Genomic DNA, 17,787 nt, shown 5'->3' with positions numbered 1-17,787 from the left:
AACAAGTTAAAAGTCAGCTGTTTGTATTATAAATTCAAAATGTGCGTTTGTTGTCATGACAGTTGAGTCACTTTTTAATATCCGTTGTTTTTTATTCCAACTTTTGTATTCCAGTGCTTTTAAATCAACCCTGTTAATTATTTACTCACTCAATGATGGTTTGGTTAATGAGTTGTTAATAAATTAACCATCAAATTCGTGTCATTAATAAAGAAGGACAAAGTGGAAAAGGTAAGAAATAATGAAATTAATTTAATTTCAACTTTAACTTGTCAGGTTTGCCATCTTTTTTTATGGTTTTCATAATGGAAAAAGTTAAGAAGCAATTTCATTTCATTTTGTTAATACTTTTACACCAAATTTTTCAGATTACCAATGGAAAAATATGCCTCAAATGACTATAAATCTAAAGGATGATAATGGAAAATTCCTAGGCAACACTAAATCACTCTATTTCCAGCTCTGTACGAGGTATGAACATAATCTGAAGATTTGGAGAGACAAGGGTAAGCAAGACAAAAAAGATAAGAAAGAGGTTAATCAATGTTCATTTTTGCTCTCCTCTTTACATCGATTAACTGGTTGTACTAAGCTTTACCTTTAATCTTTTTTTTTCAGTTAACAAAAGACCCCTAAGTGGATCCAACACTTGTCCAAAGTAGCCCAAAGGGAATGGTAGCTACAAGGGGACGCCAAGCAACCCAGAGACAGAAGGAAAAGACCTTCACTAGATGGAAAAAAAAGATTTATGGATTTAGTTCATTATCATGGTCATTATTTCAAGAACGAAAAGAAAGTTACTTGTTTTGTTCCATTATTGTTATCATTACTGGACCTATCGTGGACCAAAATCTGACATCTCAATCTACCTAAAGGTCATAAAAATGGGAAAAAGATCCTGTCCGTCCTGGTTTTGGTCCTCTTTTTGTTACAAAAATTTCGCAGGCTTTGTTTAATGGAACATTCACGAACTCAATATTTTCAAAAGTTAATTAACTCTATTGTAATGGACACGATTTACAGAAGGAGAGAGATTTAAAATAACAACGATCCAGGCAAAGATTGTCCGTTTGATTGACTCGCTGGTTGTATATGAATAGGTTTCTAGTAAATTGAAATCAACTTAACTTACCTCAAAAAAGTTGTACCAATTAAGATGTCAAATACCCAAAGGAGCAAAAAAAAGACCAACTAGATCCCTGACTTGGCCAATTTTTGGTGTCCACTGTTATTTAAACAAGTGACCCCAATATTTCTCTCTATTTAAGCGTAACTGAAAAACGTAATGATCACTAGAGAGGTTATTGCATGATTAACATTTCAACTAATAACAGCTTATTCAGTTCAATCGTCTGACCGAACGGAAAATAACAGTTGCTATTATATTACATTCAATGAGTTGAAATTTTTTTATGGAGCTTTACATTCCCTTATTACAGAAAAATGATTCATTTTTTCCTTTTTTTTGCCTCACAAAAGTAACTTGATCAAGTCTTGACGAGAAACTGATTGATGGTTAGATTGGTTAACCTCTCATTTTGGGAATTTAATACATGTTTGTTTGTCAAAAATTATTTTCTTACATGCAAACAAATTGTATGTTTGCTTATTTACATGACTACATAATACGGTGTATTGGCAAAAGTATATCAATTATATTATAATTTGAAACTTTGAGGTTAATAATGATGATAGGACCTGTCTCATCATGAAAGGTATCATACAATTTATTGTTGCTCTTTAATGGCCACCCTTCTACCTTGAAAGTGCTACTGGAATTTTATTATTGTTATTAAAATATGATAATAAAATCACCCAGGGTAACCTCATTTAAAAAGGTGGACCAACTGTAAATTTACATAAGCAAAAAGCCAATTTGATGGACAGAATCACCCAATCTGATTGAGGGTATACATCAAATTCAGATTGAATATATTGCTTGATAGCTCACGTTGATTTACATTATTGAATCCAGATTGAGAAGAAAACAAAGAAAATATCTCGCTATTAATTATTAATATTCATCTTCTTGCTTTTTAAATGAGATTTCAACCTCTCAGTTGATCCATTCAGTTGATATCAAAACCCGAATGGTGAACAAAAATGATGTCAACTTCAGCCTGACTGTGATTTATTTATAAATTGAACACATTTGGTTTAGACAAATATCAAACAATCATTGAAACAATGGATTGAAATAGTCAATTAAACAAATTGTTGATCATTGTTTCTGTATCGAAATGAAAACAATAATAAACATACTGCGATGTTGATGTTAACTATAAAATTGCTCAAGGCAAATACAAACAGATATCCAACTGTGATTGTTGGTTAAACATTACATTTTACAATTAAAGATTGTTTACACAGAAGTCAAGTTTCATCAGTTAAATCAACGATGTTATTAATCTCCGCTAATTTACCCATCTAATTGTAACAACAAAACTTAAAACATGAGCAGTTTTAAAGGAGCAAAATAGAGTATAAGTCAATCATTGAAACCATGAAAAATTGTTGATATTCAATTTGATTGACAGAATCAAATTTATCCCTATTAATATGCCAATGATGGCAGCTTTAAATATATTTTCCAATAAACAGGTAAATTGTTAAATCTAAAGCAAAATCCAATTACGGTTTAAACTAACAGTACAACTATAATAAGACTTGAATCAAATCAAAATTCAATTATTGAAAATCTAAATATCGCGCCAGTTGTTGGTTAAAATTATAAAAATATTGATACAAGATATAGATACCGGTGTTTAGATCCTAAATTAATAAGGTAACAAAAAAATCTTTGCAATCGTTTGTTTTCATTTCAATCAACATTATTGTCATTATTAATCAATCTTAATTTATTTCAATTTCATCAACTACTTTATCTGGTTTATATTTTAACACTTTTAGCCTTGTGTGTGTGTTATAAAAGATTCAGGATACAAATAAATGTATTAACTAATGATTGAAATTACAAGCATCATCAATTGTGATTTATCTTCAAAAGTATTTCTTATAAAAGCCTTAGGCTGATTGTGTTTTTTAAATAAAGTAAAACAATAAGCTTATTGTTAAAGAATACGCTTCTAATTGTGTTTACTTATGATAACAGTTAAGCGATAAAAGAAAATTTAATCAGAATCTAATGAAGTTTAATACATCATTTGTTTTCTTAAGACAACATCTTTTTTGCTTACTTAGCGAGAGAAATGTAATTGCTGCTGTTAATTTAATAGTCATCATATTAATAATGTTAATACATAATGTAAATTGGAGTTGATACCAACTGATAATTAAATTTTATTTATAGCTTGATTAGTGTTTAACCGGTTGGTTAAGGTAGACCACAAAGAGTGCAAAGGTAAAGGTAATGTATTGGTTCAATGTAAAAGCAGATATTATTTAATTTTGTTGAAGTTGTATTGCAAGGTACAACAAAATAGTTAATTGTTTACATAGATGAAACAAGATTGGTAATATTTTTGTTACTACCTTTAATGATTGATAATCAAAACCTAACTCAAAAAATAATAATAGTGATAGTTATAATGATAATTATGATCAAGCGTGAGAGGTGAGATAATGCAAGAGAAACAAAATGATTCCTGTTTGATGATGAAGATGATCGTGATCGAACAGCTATCTTTATCTTTCCAGTTTCTGTGTATCTCAAAATTACGAGATTGAATATTAAATATACAAGAAACAGGAACAAGTGGAGTAAAAACAAAACCACCAACAATATAAATGATTACAATCATGATGAGGAACAAGGATTGAAGGTTGCCTCATGTAAAATAAATGAGTACCAATTGTGCCATTGAGCAATTTACAGAGTGTTTAAGCCTGTCTAGCGATATCAGCAAACATTAGTAAAAATTGAAAAAGATTGGATAAATTGTGCTCTTGTCTGGCTGTCCATTTTGCTTGTCCATTGTAATTGTCCTTTTTTTGGGACCCATTTTCATTATCAACGTCATGGTCTTGATTATCGACATCATCACCATCTTTGATTGTTTCTTTCTGATTCGTTAATCATCCATGGTCAAATGATTTCAATTTCTTGGACTTGAATCCTTGCCTTTAAATCCTTTCACTTGAATCTTTACTTGTATCTTGTGTTGGTTGTAATTTAACTTTGAATTTGAAAGCTGTTTTCATCCTTTATCCTCATCATAATCACCATAATCACAATTCAGTATTTCACTTTGATTCCCTTTGATGGCTTAATAGTTTAACATTAGATTGTACATTTAACTGTCCTTCTCATTGCACAAACCATTAACCCTTCACAACCTTTTACAATTTGACAGCAATTTATTAAGTCAAGAAGGAAGCACAACAAGAAGCTTTGGGAAGATGCAAGAAGATGATAAACAATATGAAGTTGACTGTGGATAAAGGCAACTCCATTGACTTTATTGATTCAATCATCATCATTCTCATCATTTCCATCATGCTTTTCCTAAACGTTTAGCTAAACTGTTTCTTTCCTCATCTTTCAGTCTTCTTTACAACATTGAAAAAGTGTTTTTTAAGTTATTCAGGAAAGACTATGAAAGCAAGATGGATGAATGTGTAATATATGTATAAAGAGGAAAAAGAAAAGGCAAAATGTAATTTCAATTGAAAAGCTGCAAAAAAAGCGAACCAAAGTTTGCTATTTTACAGATCATTTTTCACCTTTTTTTTCTGTATCATCAATAGACTTGATCTTCAGCAAAAGGATGAAACTCGAAAAGCTATTTCACTATTTTACAATTTTCAAGTTCTCTGTTTTTGCCTCCTTCTTCATCTTATTCATTTTCACCTTACTATCTTTGCATAATATTATGGATTGAGTGATGTTTCAAGGTATAACAATATCTAAATGAAAAGATGAAAATGATGGTCAATGTAAAACTTTAAGTTTACAAAAAGGGCAACATTGTTGTGATATTGAAATTGATATTAAAAAAACAACAACAACATTGAAGTTCACTTTGCTTGTAAAGAAGATTAGTTTCAAGTGTATATTGAACCACTTGAGTTTCCATAATTCATTGTTCCAAATTTTATATATTTTGACAAGTTGTTTGAGATAAATCTTGATTAAAGCTGCGTTTGATCGCCATCTAAAATCAGCCCAATAAGACGCGTTTCATTTTATTTTCTGGAACAGCCATTTCAAAATTTGAACAATTGTCACTCTGGGAATTTGATTTGCTGCATTTAGGTGAACACAAGTATTGAAGTAAAGGTAAACGATAGGAACCACAAAAGTCCACAAATTTAATTTGTTCAATGCGAGAATCAAAGTAAACACCTGAAAGAAATAAAATAGACAATTAGATGGAATCAATGTAAGGTTTAAATGTATGATGATTGTTATAATGTGATTAGAGTTTAAATGATTTCAATTTTGCTGTCAGATACAGAAAAAAAGAGACCATCAAACAAAACAATCTTCATTTTTTGATCTTTTTTTTCTCAATATTCTTAAAATGGCTTGTTCAATGGATTGTTACCGGCCATTGAAATGGGCCAAAAATACTTACCTTGACATTGAGGGTTAACACAATGTTGAGCTGTTTGAAGGTAACGATGAAGAGGTTGAGGAATCATGTAAGCTGGATAATTGATTCGGTTAATTTTAATACATCGACCAGCCAATTCAAGTAAACTTGGTGGATTGTAAAGATAGTCATTGATGAATCTAACCACCAGAGGATTATTACGAAGGCTCAACTGTAAAGGTATGAAAAGAAATCAATAAATTATTTCAACAATTAAACAGGGAAAGGTGATTCACAATGGTTCAACAAACATTTAACTACACTTTCAATATACAATAGGAAACAGCAATTGAACGTTGGTGAAACCATTTTGACAGCAATTTAATGCACCAAACAGAGTATAGCATTACAAAAACACAATTACACAGAGAGAGAGGAAAAAATCCCAACTGAATTGGATATAAATTAAGGTTTCAACCATTATTATCAGCATTATTTCAAGTTTTTGTAATGAAAAGTAACTCACAATTTTCAAAGTTGCCTTTCATTTGATTTTGAATCTCTTTTTTTTGCTTGAAATATAAAAAGGCAATCAGATGCTTTTGGAGTCAGTTTGATTGAATAGAAGTGAAAAAGGCTAACAATTAAATCCAAGCTTACAGCCTTTTTTAATCAATAGATGTTCATTATTAAATGTTTACATCAATTGATAGCAAGAATGTCAAGAATGTTGGTGACAATGAATTTACAGGGAAAAAAACATGAAAATTGTAAGCCACAATGTCTATTGTAAATCAATTCAATTTGCTAGCAATGGTCGGTTGAGATTGATTATGATGATGATAAAAAGGCAAACAATTGAATTTCATGTTGAAAAATATCAACATTAAATGAAGTGCAAAGAAAACCATTTTGATAGTAAATTTTGTTGGTCAAATGTGATGAAAAGTTGAACAATTTAGCTTCACAAATGTTCAAAATCAGTTTTACTTCATTATCTTATCCATATGAAACAGAAATGTCTGATCACTGTTCAAGTTAACCATGAATCAGATTAAGTCGCCTAATATTGAAAACAATGTCGCTCAAACATGGCAATGTTAATCATTCTTGACCAACAACAGTTGCAACAAATAGACAAAATGATGATCAATGGACAATCAGTGTGGATGAATGAAGAAGAATGAATTTCCCATAAGTTAACAATCAATTTAATTTCAATTGCAAGTAACAATTTGAAAATTCAAATTGCCAATCAAAAATTCATTTTCATCTTTTGTCAATCTTTCAATGGTAGTTAAACTGTTTTGAGGTAAAATTGTTGCCTAAAATTGAAAAATTGATTCAATTGAATTTTATTTAAATTGCGTTTGCTTCCAATATTGATCAATTTGTCAATTTTTTTTCAAAAACATGTAATTCTGATTCCATATTATTACATGGTGAATAACTGCTTCATTGTTACGGATTGTTGAATTGCGAGAGTTAATATAATAATAATCAACTGGTGGTTGGAATTGATTTTTTTATCAACTTGAAATCTCACAAGAGTTCAGTGAAGCAATACAGTAAATTAAATGAAGTAAATTGGATAACTATGAATGATTAGGATGATTATGATGATAACTGGTCAAGGTAAATTAGTGTTAAACCCAAATTTGGTTTATTCAAGTACATATTTTGGTTAAAGTTTCATAGCCTACAGGTGATGAGTAAATTGTGGCTAAGGAGGGTCTCCATAAGTCTTCACTTTTTTTATCTTTATTAGTTAAGATCTCAACTTATTTTCACTATAGATTCAACTATAAGTATCACGCAACAAAATGTTGTCAATTTTCCTCTGAAATTATCGCTTTTTTAGATTTCCAATGTCAAAGTGCGCAACTTTCAGGCCTTCTGTAGGCCACTTCATGTATTTTATTTTTACATTTCAATCTTATTATATATAGAATACATTTGAGACAATCGATCAAACCTGTTAAAAGTTTTCTAACCCACACGGATGCTGAGTTACAGTGTTTTTAAATTAATTTTTCAGTTAAACTAGAAACAGAACCCGAATCTTGAAAATGAAAACCAGATCCGATTAAACCTAACTTGAGTTGGTTACACAAAAACAAAACAATTTGTTTTTCTCGTGTTTGTGACCTTTGTGTTTGAGCAAAGTTCAATATTGACTATTCTAGGTTTTGGAAATGCTTTGAGTAAATGAAATTATGAAAAATTTGAAAAACCTTAAATAGTCAATATTGAGCTTTGCTCAAAGGTCATAAACACGAGAAAAACAAATTTCAAAATGACCAAGTGTTAATTTTCATTTACTAAAAGTTTTTTTTCTTCTATGGAATCGGTTTTGTTTTCGTGGAACGAAGATTAACTCAAGTGAAGTTTAATCATTAATAAGAGAAAATAAAAGTCACCCGAATCTAAGCATTTTTAACATTCCTGTATATCTTTGTCCCATTCAAATCTGACAAAATTTTGGCTAATCTAGTCAGTATCTCTATAATCATGTTTGGATTATTGCATTGGAATTTGTTTTATCATCACTTTCTGTCAAAGACAAATATATTGATTTGGAATTGATATTCTTAATGCTTAAGGAACAGAAAATGTGAAAGTGACCTTAATGATACCCATAGAGATCAAGAAATAGACCTTGGATGACATTGAAACTTGTGTCTTTGGTATCTGCAAAATTTTTATAAATTTGGGTCTGAAATAAAGTCTTCATAACTTCTGATTCAAGATTTCTCCGATTGTTCGGGCTTAAGATGAATGCTAGAATGTATTTGCTCAGTTATCTGTCGTGTTATTGCAAAACAGTTTAAATGATTTATTTAATTTTGATTAGTAAATTAGGGAAGGATTGCAATAACTGTTCAACATTCAAAGGTAGCAAATGGTGAATATAAGGAAAAATTGCATTAAAATGAATCGTAAGAATTAAAAACAACACTTGAAATTGTCTGATTGAAAAGAAACTGATTGCAATCAAATCCCTGTAAATTGTTAAGTTCAGTACGAACTGATGATATAATAAGTCATGAGTTATTATATCATAATATTATCATATTTGTGACAAATTAATCACCTTGTTTACCCATTATCTTGCCTTCATCTCCATGGGTAAGATTCAAGTGAATCTTAATGATAACTTTTCGTTGTACTGATACAAGTTGTGATTAAATGTTTCAGTGAATAGGTGCATCTATGTACAATTGAATAAATGATTGAAATGAGATGATATGATGAGTTGTACAAGTAGCAATTTAAGCAACTTTCATGTTAGTATATGACCTTAGGTGGCCTAGAAAAGGTGTGATCTCAAACTATTTTTACCCTCTTCTTGATAATTTGATGGGCCGTTTAAAAGGGTCGAATTGAATGGTACTTTTCTTCACCTCATTGACCGTAAATGGTCCACCGAATTAGGAGGGCCTAACCAGCCTTTACCCACCTTAGTTTGTTTTTTTAAACCAAGATACAACACACACAGAAAGAAAGGTAACTTGAAAAAGGTTGGTTAGGTGAAAGAAACAGTATTTAACTTGGAGAAAAGGTTTAATACCTTTTGCTTCTTAAACTGAGCGTGAAAATGATTTGCTTTTTTTACTGAAATTTTACTTCAGATGAAGACTGGTAACTTTGTTAAAATGATTTTCTATCGGTTCATTCAATGTGCCTTTTTTCATCAGTCAGCCATAAGTTTTATATTGAATAGTAAATAAAATGAGAGAAGAAGATAATATAAAACAATAATAATGATAATCATAAAATGAGAAGACAAATTGACTGAAAGAGAACCAATTGAAGCAATTGAAACAGTTGAATTGATCAACAGTTAGACTGGAAATGCAGTTTTTATATGCAAATGGCGCAAGTTATTATTAGTCTTTGATACATTGACGGACACTTGGCCTAGTTGTACTTGTATTGCTATTGTAAATGGTCTGAATGATGGTTAAAAATAAAAGATATTTGCTTACCTCAGTCAAGCTTTCTAACCTAATAATCTCGGTGGGTAAAGTTGTTAATAAATTCATGTGAAGTGCTAATGATCGCAGGTTGGACAGTTGAGCAATGGATGAAGGAAGAGATGAAATTTTGTTCTCACAGAGAGATAATGCTTCAAGTTTACTGAGTAGGCCAACTTCTTCTGGTATTGTGGTCAACTGATTACCTCCAAGGTAAAGGTATCGAAGTTTGGTTAGTTTGGCAATTGCTTTTGGTATGCTTTCAATTAAATTTGCTCCAAGGTAGAGGGAACGTAGTTGAACACAGTCTAAAATGGTTTCAGGTATGCTTCGAAATTGATTACCCGAAAGACTTAACACTTTGATGTTGGGCATGTATTTACTTGGATCAGCTTTGGACAATGAAATCTCGGTCAGTTTATTGTTACAGGCAATCAGAACCGTTAGGCAAGGTAAGTAAACCATTGGCTTAAGGGAGTCCAGTCCATTTTCACTGATATCTAGAGTTGTAAGGCTTACAAAAGAGGATAGGCTTGAGGGTAAATAGGTTAGTCGATTGTTGCTCAAATTAAGACTTGTAATAGATCGTTTGGTTGGTTCATCAAGACAATGATTATTACAATCATTATCGTTAACAGAACAAGCGAGACTGTTTTCACCATTAAAGTCAATTTCTGCGTCAACATCGTTACCAATATTGTCATTAGCAAAACCAGGGCTTATAAAATGATCAAGATTTTGATTAATTGTCTCAGAGTCCAGGTTCATTGAAGATAAGTCAATAGAGGTTCGAACAGCCCTTGATCTTGGTGTATTTGCAAATTTAACGGGTAAACCAAGTAAGATTGAATCATTTGAGCCAATTGAGGATTCACTTGAGCTTCGATCACGAACAAGCTCATTTGAATTTAATGAAGATGGTGATGATGGAGATGAAACTGCAGATGATGAAGATGGTAATGAGCTGTTATCCAAATTATTTTCCTGGTCCATTGTTTATGTTCAACTTTGATGACTCTTACAACTGATGGTAAAATCGGTGAGATGGTGTTTGGCACAAATAAACTGATTTCAACCACTAATTTACAAAGTGTATAAGCACGGAGGAAACAAAATTAAATGTTGGCATAAATATCAGTGAAATATCAACAAGGAAATAACAGCAACAGGGGCAAGGTTAATGATCTGTAGGAAGATTATGATGGATAAAAGATAGTGTTGAAAAAGATGTCAAATGAAAACGGTTATTCACAGGGAAGATTCAGATGAATAGCAAAATTTGTATGATTCCCAAGGAACCAATTAGTTGTTTCATCAGTAATCTTAATGGTAAAAGCAGCGACAAATATTACGTCAAGTTTTTCGTTATTTTTCTCCTCATCTGGTTAACTTTTGTATGTTTCACAACTATTTTCAATGTGTATTTGGTTTTTAATGAACCAGAAACCAGCCTTAATATTCAACCATAATCAACAATAAGAGTCTCTAGGTAATTATCAATGCTTTATCAGTAACTTTCAATCAGCTCTATCTGGTGCTCGCCTTAGTGAGTTCTCGTGAATAAGGATCAAACCTAAGATTAAAATAAAGATATTACAATCAACCCTCTCGAAGTTAGAGCCTCTCAAAGTTAGACGTTTCTAGCGATAGTGCAATTATTATAAATTAGGTGCAAATAAAGAGCGAACATTGATTAACTATTAACAATTAAACAATTTTTACCATATCAATTGATCCTTTAAACCATATTTACTATCATAGGTTTAAGACTTTCTGATTTACCTAATAGATTAATCTTTGGCTAAAATACGCAGACTTGACCGCAAAATAGACCATTAGCTATTCTTACGAAGTCTAACTTTGAGAGGGTTTGGGAAATTTAGAGTAATTAACTTAAACAAATGCATAATACAAACCTTCATTAAGCTTTAAAATACTCATTCATCCAACAATCATGCTTATGAAACTGATTCCTTGGTAGATTGAGAGTCTGTAGAAAGTGCAAGAGAAAGAGAGAAAGAAAGAGAACGATGAGTTAGTGATTTAATTAAATTGTCAGTGGTTAACAGTCTTGTTATTGCAGAACAATGTCAACTTTTTTTCATTATCCATAACAACAAATTGCTAAAATCAGCAATAAACGTCAAGTAGTTAGATACTTGTACCATCATAAAGTCATTATCTTCATAAACTCTCATATACACACCAATTTGAAATAACTCTTGAAGACAGTTCAACTCTCAAAATAAACATCACTTTCAAATTTTGACGCGATCCTGTTTACCTATTATCTCCAAAGACCAACACAAAGATGAGAATCACCATCACTTTGCCTTAATTGATTACATTTGTTTATCATCCAGAAAATAAATAGCTGAGGCTACAGACACTATGTAACAACACTTTAAACCAACAAATCTGGTACTAAAAAATATTTTCCTAACTTCTGAGTTGTAATACAAGGTGAGGTTAGCTGAAAGGTTGAACCTAGAAAATAATAATTAAACTGTCACAATCCAAGTCAATTTTAATGGAAGAATCGACACAAAAAAAACTTTTATAAATAAAAATAAATGCAATTTAGTATCTCAAAAGTACCAACCCTAACCTTAAGCTTAACTTACCTTAATCCATTGGTTATGGTATGTAATATCCAATCCAACGAAAGTTAATCACATCAAATTATTGATCCTAAACCTTCAAGAAAAAACATACAAAATTGAAACAATTTGAATGGGTTAACATGGCATGAAGCAATTGAAACAAAATAACTAAATTTTTAACATGCTTTACATTTGCACCAGCTGATCAAATAACACGTGATTGCGATAAAAGAGGCTCACAGCTTATTGATGACTCTCATTGTTGGCTTTGTTAATTTATATCTCAACGTTAATTCTAGATTTAAAATTAGACGGATAATCAATGCTGGTCTTCAACAAAGTTAACAAGTAATTAAGTTTACAATTGAAGAGGTTTACTGTCTCGGTCAAGTCAAACAAGTTTCACTTTTCTTCTGCTCTTGTAAGTCTTTGGCTAAAATTTACTTTCATTTACAATAAATATTTCATGGAATTGTGCCTTTCTCCGAGTTCAGCCCTCAGTATTTCAATTAACTTCAGTAATCCTGTGAATCAACATTCATCAATTACTAATCTTGTGTTATTTTTCATCATCTAAATGACAAAAAAACAAAAGCCAAGATTGAAAGTTACAGTCAAGTTAAATGAATACATTGAGCAAACCAAGAGGATCATCGAAATACTATCCAATTTAATTGAAACTGATTATGATTTTAAAACCAGATCTTACCTGATAAATGACCAAACCAATATAATCCGTGTTCAAAATTCAAATAAATCCATCCATTTTACAAAAATTACACAAAAAATAGGAACAAGATTTTAAATGGTCATCATGATTTGTTGCTCAAACTAAAGCCTAAAACAGCTTAAACATCATTATAGATAGTGAGCAATATCTTTATATACAATGTTGATTTATCCCGGGCAAATTCAAATTCACTTGACTAATTTAAAATCTTGAATTGTTCATTTTATTATTATGATAATATAATATTTACCCAGAAAGCTTATTACCTGTTTTTTTGCCTCTTCTTCATGCTTATCCCACAACTATTAGCAAACAAAATAATTCATTGGGCAAACAAAACGGTTATGGACGGTGATTAGGATTATCATTGGATTTTATCCTTTCATTTGATTACAACTTGTCAACCAGAAACAACAAGATTAGACTGAATATAAAGTATAAAATCAAATTGACCAGCACAATCAGGCAGAAACCAAACCCTGCATATTTAAAGCTGATCAAGTGAAATAACAATAATTCAATATCAAACAATTGGTTTAAACAGTTTCTCAAAGGAAAGTGTGTTTGATTATCATTTCAATTGAGTTCAGTTCTTTAATCTATGACAATCAAATGGGATTTGTAAACAATTGAAACATAAATTAAATTTGAATTATTGAAATTAGGCAAGAAAAGCAAGGAAAAGCAAGGAAAAATGAAAAAATAAAGTTAACTCAATAACGATGATAACATTGAATACAAGAAGTTATTTCATTTTTCATTATTTCAATTGTATGAAAATTATCATCTCCAGAGACTCTACTGGACATGGATAATTAAATTTTATTAATGGGTTAATAGCTTAATCATTGAATTCATCATAATTTTGATCATATTTTGGATCATTAAAAATGTGAACAACTCTTGACCCATTTTGGTTTCACTCAATAATTGAAGTTTAATTTTTTGTTATCGGCTATTAAACAATTTGATTCAGTTATTTCTGAACAATTCAAATGATGCAAGCAATTAGACAATTTAAAATATTGATTAAAGTTCAACTTGGTCTCAACGATTGTCCTGAAATGCCATCAACACATCCAATAATTACTATCCACTAATCATATAACTAACCAGATTTAGATGTTACAATACTTTTTTAGGCCTTTCATTACATATTTAAAAACCTTTTTGTAATGAATCAAGCTCAACAAATTAAATTAACCATTTTCTTTGATAATTATCATTGAAATTAGGTTGAATTTGATACCATTGATGAAAGATGAACCTGTGAATGCTGTTACCATTGAACATGACATCGTAATTCAGTGGTCAACTGGATATGTTGAGGGCCTCCTATACAATGTCATCTCAATAAATTGGTAATTACAGTAAAAGAAACTGAGAAATTAAATAAATCAGAAAGCAAAATGATTGAAGTTAATCAAATTGAAAACTTGCCACTTTGAACACTTTTGTTTGCAATATGCTGTGAATCCAAAATGATTAACACAATAATCAATATAATCATTATTATTGTTGTAACTCGTATTTTGATGATTGCAAGGGAAATTATGATACCAAATTAGGCCAGGAAGTCAATTTTCTTATTGTCACAATCATTATCATCCTCATAACCAACACAGCACATCACCCTCAATCGAATCAAAGTTACCTTGCAATAAAAATAATGAGATTGGTGAACTTGATAAATCAAGTTCATCGTTTGATCACTTTTGATGCCATCAAATATTTGATCAGAAAATCTTTAACATCATATTTGTAACCATCATTAACATCTTTCATAACCCTTAAATTAATGATGAGTTAATATTTAATCAGAGCTTGACTTGATACTTGATTGCTTGAGTTACAATACGATCTAATGAGATGCTTCACAGACTTGCCATTTTTCACATTAACAACCATCTTCAAACAGCACCTTCACTTGTCTATTTTTGGAAAGTTAACCCACACATAGTGACCATTGACCTTTTTTATTTAAATTTTAATCAACCTTGTAAACTCAACTGCCAACCACTATGTTACCAGGCAAAGAAAAATAAGGTTAAAGGTGTTACGCTTTCACTATCCATAATGGTTCCTTATTTTTGGCCTCTCAACAGCGCAAAGAGATCAGCCTTTAGCAAGAAAAAAAGAGAAAAATCCAACAAAAAAAAGCCACTGCTTTGAATACTTGTTATTTCGTCTTGGTAAAGGTCAACATGTTATCACTCAATTTTGACCTTAAAGGCTCCTACAAGGAAAAGAGAAAGAGCGAAATTTAAATCCTTTGCTGGCATATGTTGAGTCGAGTCTAACTAGACTCTAAGATGCTTTTCATCTACCAGTGAAAGAAAAATAAGATGAAAAGGACACAAAAATGAACATATGTCGAGTTTAAGAAAACCTTGAGGTCAAATAACTTTCAAATAGCACTGACTTTCTTTGTGACTTTCAAGCAAATGGGACAACAAAAGAAACTGTTAAAGACGTTGGAGCAAGTAAGAGAAGCGTCTTTTCATCTGCAGCCTTGACATCTCAAGATATTTTGTGGACCTTCAACGTTAACATTTAACCCCAAAGAAAAGATCAGAGCATTTTTTTGTTCCTGAGACGTTTAACGATGAGACAATTTGATGGCCCAGTTTTGCGCCAAATTCATCTTGGATCCATTGTAAAAGTAAACAGCTTTGAAATACACTTTCCAATCGATATTAACTGCAAGAGAAAGCAGAGAAACCCATTAGACACTTGCAAGAAAAGGAAGTAAAAATTTGGCAAAAGAAGAAGAAAGTAAATCAAAAACTTAAACCTTTACTTTAACTTGAATATTATTACCAACATTAACATCATCGTCATCATCAAATCAAACAAGAGTTGCTTATATTTCCCCCCATTGAATCTAGTCTTACCGTATTCATGAACAATTCAAGAATAAGTGCATTTTACAAATTAATTACTCAATATTTGAGACCAGATTGAAGTTATTATGATTCCAGTAAACGTGAATAATACATTTAATAACTCAATTTACATATAGTTATTTGAACAGCTCCTGTTGATGATTTAAGCCTCGATACCATCAAAAAATACACTTGAATGATTATGATGTAAAGCCATCTCTGAAAAGAGAAAAATAAATCATTAAAAGGAAAATCTTATTATTTAATTTTGCCCATTCCTAATCAGTATTACAAGTGTATTTACTTTTACATCAACTGACCTGTTGGCATGCAAGGAGGTCCACTTGTTAGACTTAATTTTCAACAACAATCAGAGACAGAAAAGCACAAAATCTTGTCCTCTTTGGTAAAAACCTAACCTGTAATAATGGTCAGATAAAAGATGAACATTTTTTTCTTGTTTAGCTTTGTTTTTAAATCCTCCTTCTCCTCCTCCCTCAACCAAGATAAAAACACAACACAACACACAAACACACAACCTCATCATCATCTTTTGATAATAATTTAAAGACTTCTAACGCCTGACAAATAATATGATAAGTACAATACAATACATGAAAACATGCAAAAATGAAGAGACGTAAATTTGAATGATAAGGTTAAAAGATGATGATGAAAAGGTATAACATAATAACAATAACATTACTTGATTTGAAAAGATGAAGGAGAGTGAAGCAAGAAAAAACAGCAAAAAATCAACATCTCTTTGTAACTTCCCATTTCATAAGGCGTTAAGGTATTTTCCCACCATTGGACAAGTCTGAAAAGCAATAAATAATGAACATCAATGTATACAAACAAGTAGACTCATAACAAACGTTGAAATTTTTTGATATAAAAAAAAGTCTTAGATGATAAAAGGAATGAGTGAAAGATTGAAAGAGAAAGTGGTAAAGTCCTCTTTATACATGTTAAGAAATTACAAATCATATTGGAAGAGAGAATTTCAATGAAAATTAAAATGAAGAGTAAGAAGATCTATCAGAAGATGTAGCTTTAGCTTGTAAAACCTCATCTTCATCTTCTTACCCAACAATCACTTTTGGCTTTCTTTTCTTCAATCTTTCTTATTTTTTCCTTATTCATCCATTTTCACTTACTTTTAGTGTTCATCTCTCTCTCTCTCTTTTTTTGGAAGATAGCCCACAAAACATCATCATTGCCTTTCTTTTTGCTACGTTTTTCTTCTGATGGATACACAAATAAGGCTCGTGATTTTCCCACAATATATTCCAGGTAAACGTTATTAGTTTACCTTTTCATAAAATAAATAATAGTATCCAAGTGATCTGTAAGTACAGTAAGAAAGAGTATGGCACGTTAGAGTTGGGATCAACTTGATTCAGATGATAATAATGATATAATAATAATCATCAGGATAATAATAGTTTCATCTTAACCATCTTTTTTTTACTGGGCCCGTTCACATGATTGGACATAGTTAGATCATTAATTTTCTCACGCAATATTCCACAGTTGAAAGTTGAATATTGAATATTCCAGATTCCGATCTTGTCTTTCATGTACACCATTTTTGTAATATTATGATGACCTTATCTGTTTCACCACAAATGGATCCACCATTGCTTATTCCTCCATCTTTGGAACTTTGCTCGATAACTTCAATCATTGCTCATAATAGCTACAAAACAATCAGATTCACATTTGTATTACGTTTTCATAAGCATGTGAAAAAAAAAATAATTTCTTCATTTTCCTTTTTCTCCTTTCTCATCAATTCAGAGTATGGATCCATCATTTTACAAGCCTTAACAGCTTTGGAAAGCTTTGCATGTCACAAAATTAAAAAAAACTCAAAATTCCCTTCAATTGGACTCATTTTATGTTGAAATAGTGACCATAATAAGGGCAAAACATTCAAAGGCCACATTCACTGTTTCCTTCAAGCTACTTAATCTTTCTTCTTTTTACTCCTTATCTTGGATGGTTTCTATTTTTTACAGAAAAAAAGAGAAAAAGAAAAGAAAATAAGATGAAGATTATGATGAAAAGGAAGAGAAAATTGAAAAGTGAAAA

General features: G+C 30.8%; 1 protein-coding gene and 2 long non-coding RNA genes across 10 annotated transcripts; 1 reads left to right on the top strand and 2 right to left on the bottom strand.

Annotated features, from left to right (window-relative positions):
* The first annotated feature begins 89 nt into the window (after positions 1-89).
* LOC107369607 (uncharacterized) lies at positions 90-1,393 on the top strand. The gene is made up of 3 exons (XR_001570344.3): positions 90-231; positions 369-506; positions 619-1,393. It is a non-coding gene; the product is annotated as an uncharacterized LOC107369607 (long non-coding RNA).
* A 1,986-nt stretch (positions 1,394-3,379) lies between these two features.
* On the bottom strand, positions 3,380-12,932 carry LOC107369650 (leucine-rich repeat-containing protein 58). 7 transcript variants are annotated; one of them, XM_015937623.3, is made up of 6 exons: positions 12,785-12,924; positions 12,097-12,169; positions 11,389-11,462; positions 9,485-10,657; positions 5,538-5,727; positions 3,380-5,305 (listed from the first exon to the last, which is right to left on the bottom strand). In XM_015937623.3, the coding sequence occupies exons 4-6, from the start codon at positions 10,463-10,465 to the stop codon at positions 5,121-5,123; spliced, it is 1,356 nt and encodes a 451-aa protein (XP_015793109.2). In that variant the 5' UTR covers positions 10,466-10,657; positions 11,389-11,462; positions 12,097-12,169; positions 12,785-12,924; the 3' UTR covers positions 3,380-5,120. The 7 variants fall into 7 exon arrangements, with proteins under 7 accessions (XP_015793109.2, XP_089125929.1, XP_015793110.2 ...); XM_089269803.1 differs by having other exon boundaries at positions 9,485-10,550; XM_015937624.3 differs by lacking the exon at positions 12,097-12,169 and having other exon boundaries at positions 12,785-12,932.
* A 2,018-nt stretch (positions 12,933-14,950) lies between these two features.
* LOC107369683 (uncharacterized) lies at positions 14,951-17,593 on the bottom strand. 2 transcript variants are annotated; one of them, XR_016200259.1, is made up of 8 exons: positions 17,213-17,593; positions 17,006-17,039; positions 16,851-16,937; positions 16,397-16,510; positions 16,011-16,109; positions 15,700-15,909; positions 15,228-15,505; positions 14,951-15,041 (listed from the first exon to the last, which is right to left on the bottom strand). It is a non-coding gene; the product is annotated as an uncharacterized LOC107369683 (long non-coding RNA). The 2 variants fall into 2 exon arrangements; XR_016200260.1 differs by lacking the exons at positions 14,951-15,041; positions 17,006-17,039; positions 17,213-17,593 and having other exon boundaries at positions 15,369-15,505; positions 15,822-15,909; positions 16,851-16,994.
* Between the last annotated feature and the right edge of the window lie 194 nt (positions 17,594-17,787).

This window comes from Tetranychus urticae, chromosome 3 (genome assembly GCF_039701765.1).
Source record: "Tetranychus urticae isolate SD_2017Ah chromosome 3, NJAU_TeUrti_SD_1.0, whole genome shotgun sequence".
In the NCBI taxonomy this organism is placed as follows: Eukaryota; Metazoa; Arthropoda; class Arachnida; order Trombidiformes; family Tetranychidae; genus Tetranychus; species Tetranychus urticae.
The sequence above is the reverse complement of the archived record's forward strand: the minus strand, read 5'-3'. Positions and strand labels throughout refer to the sequence as shown.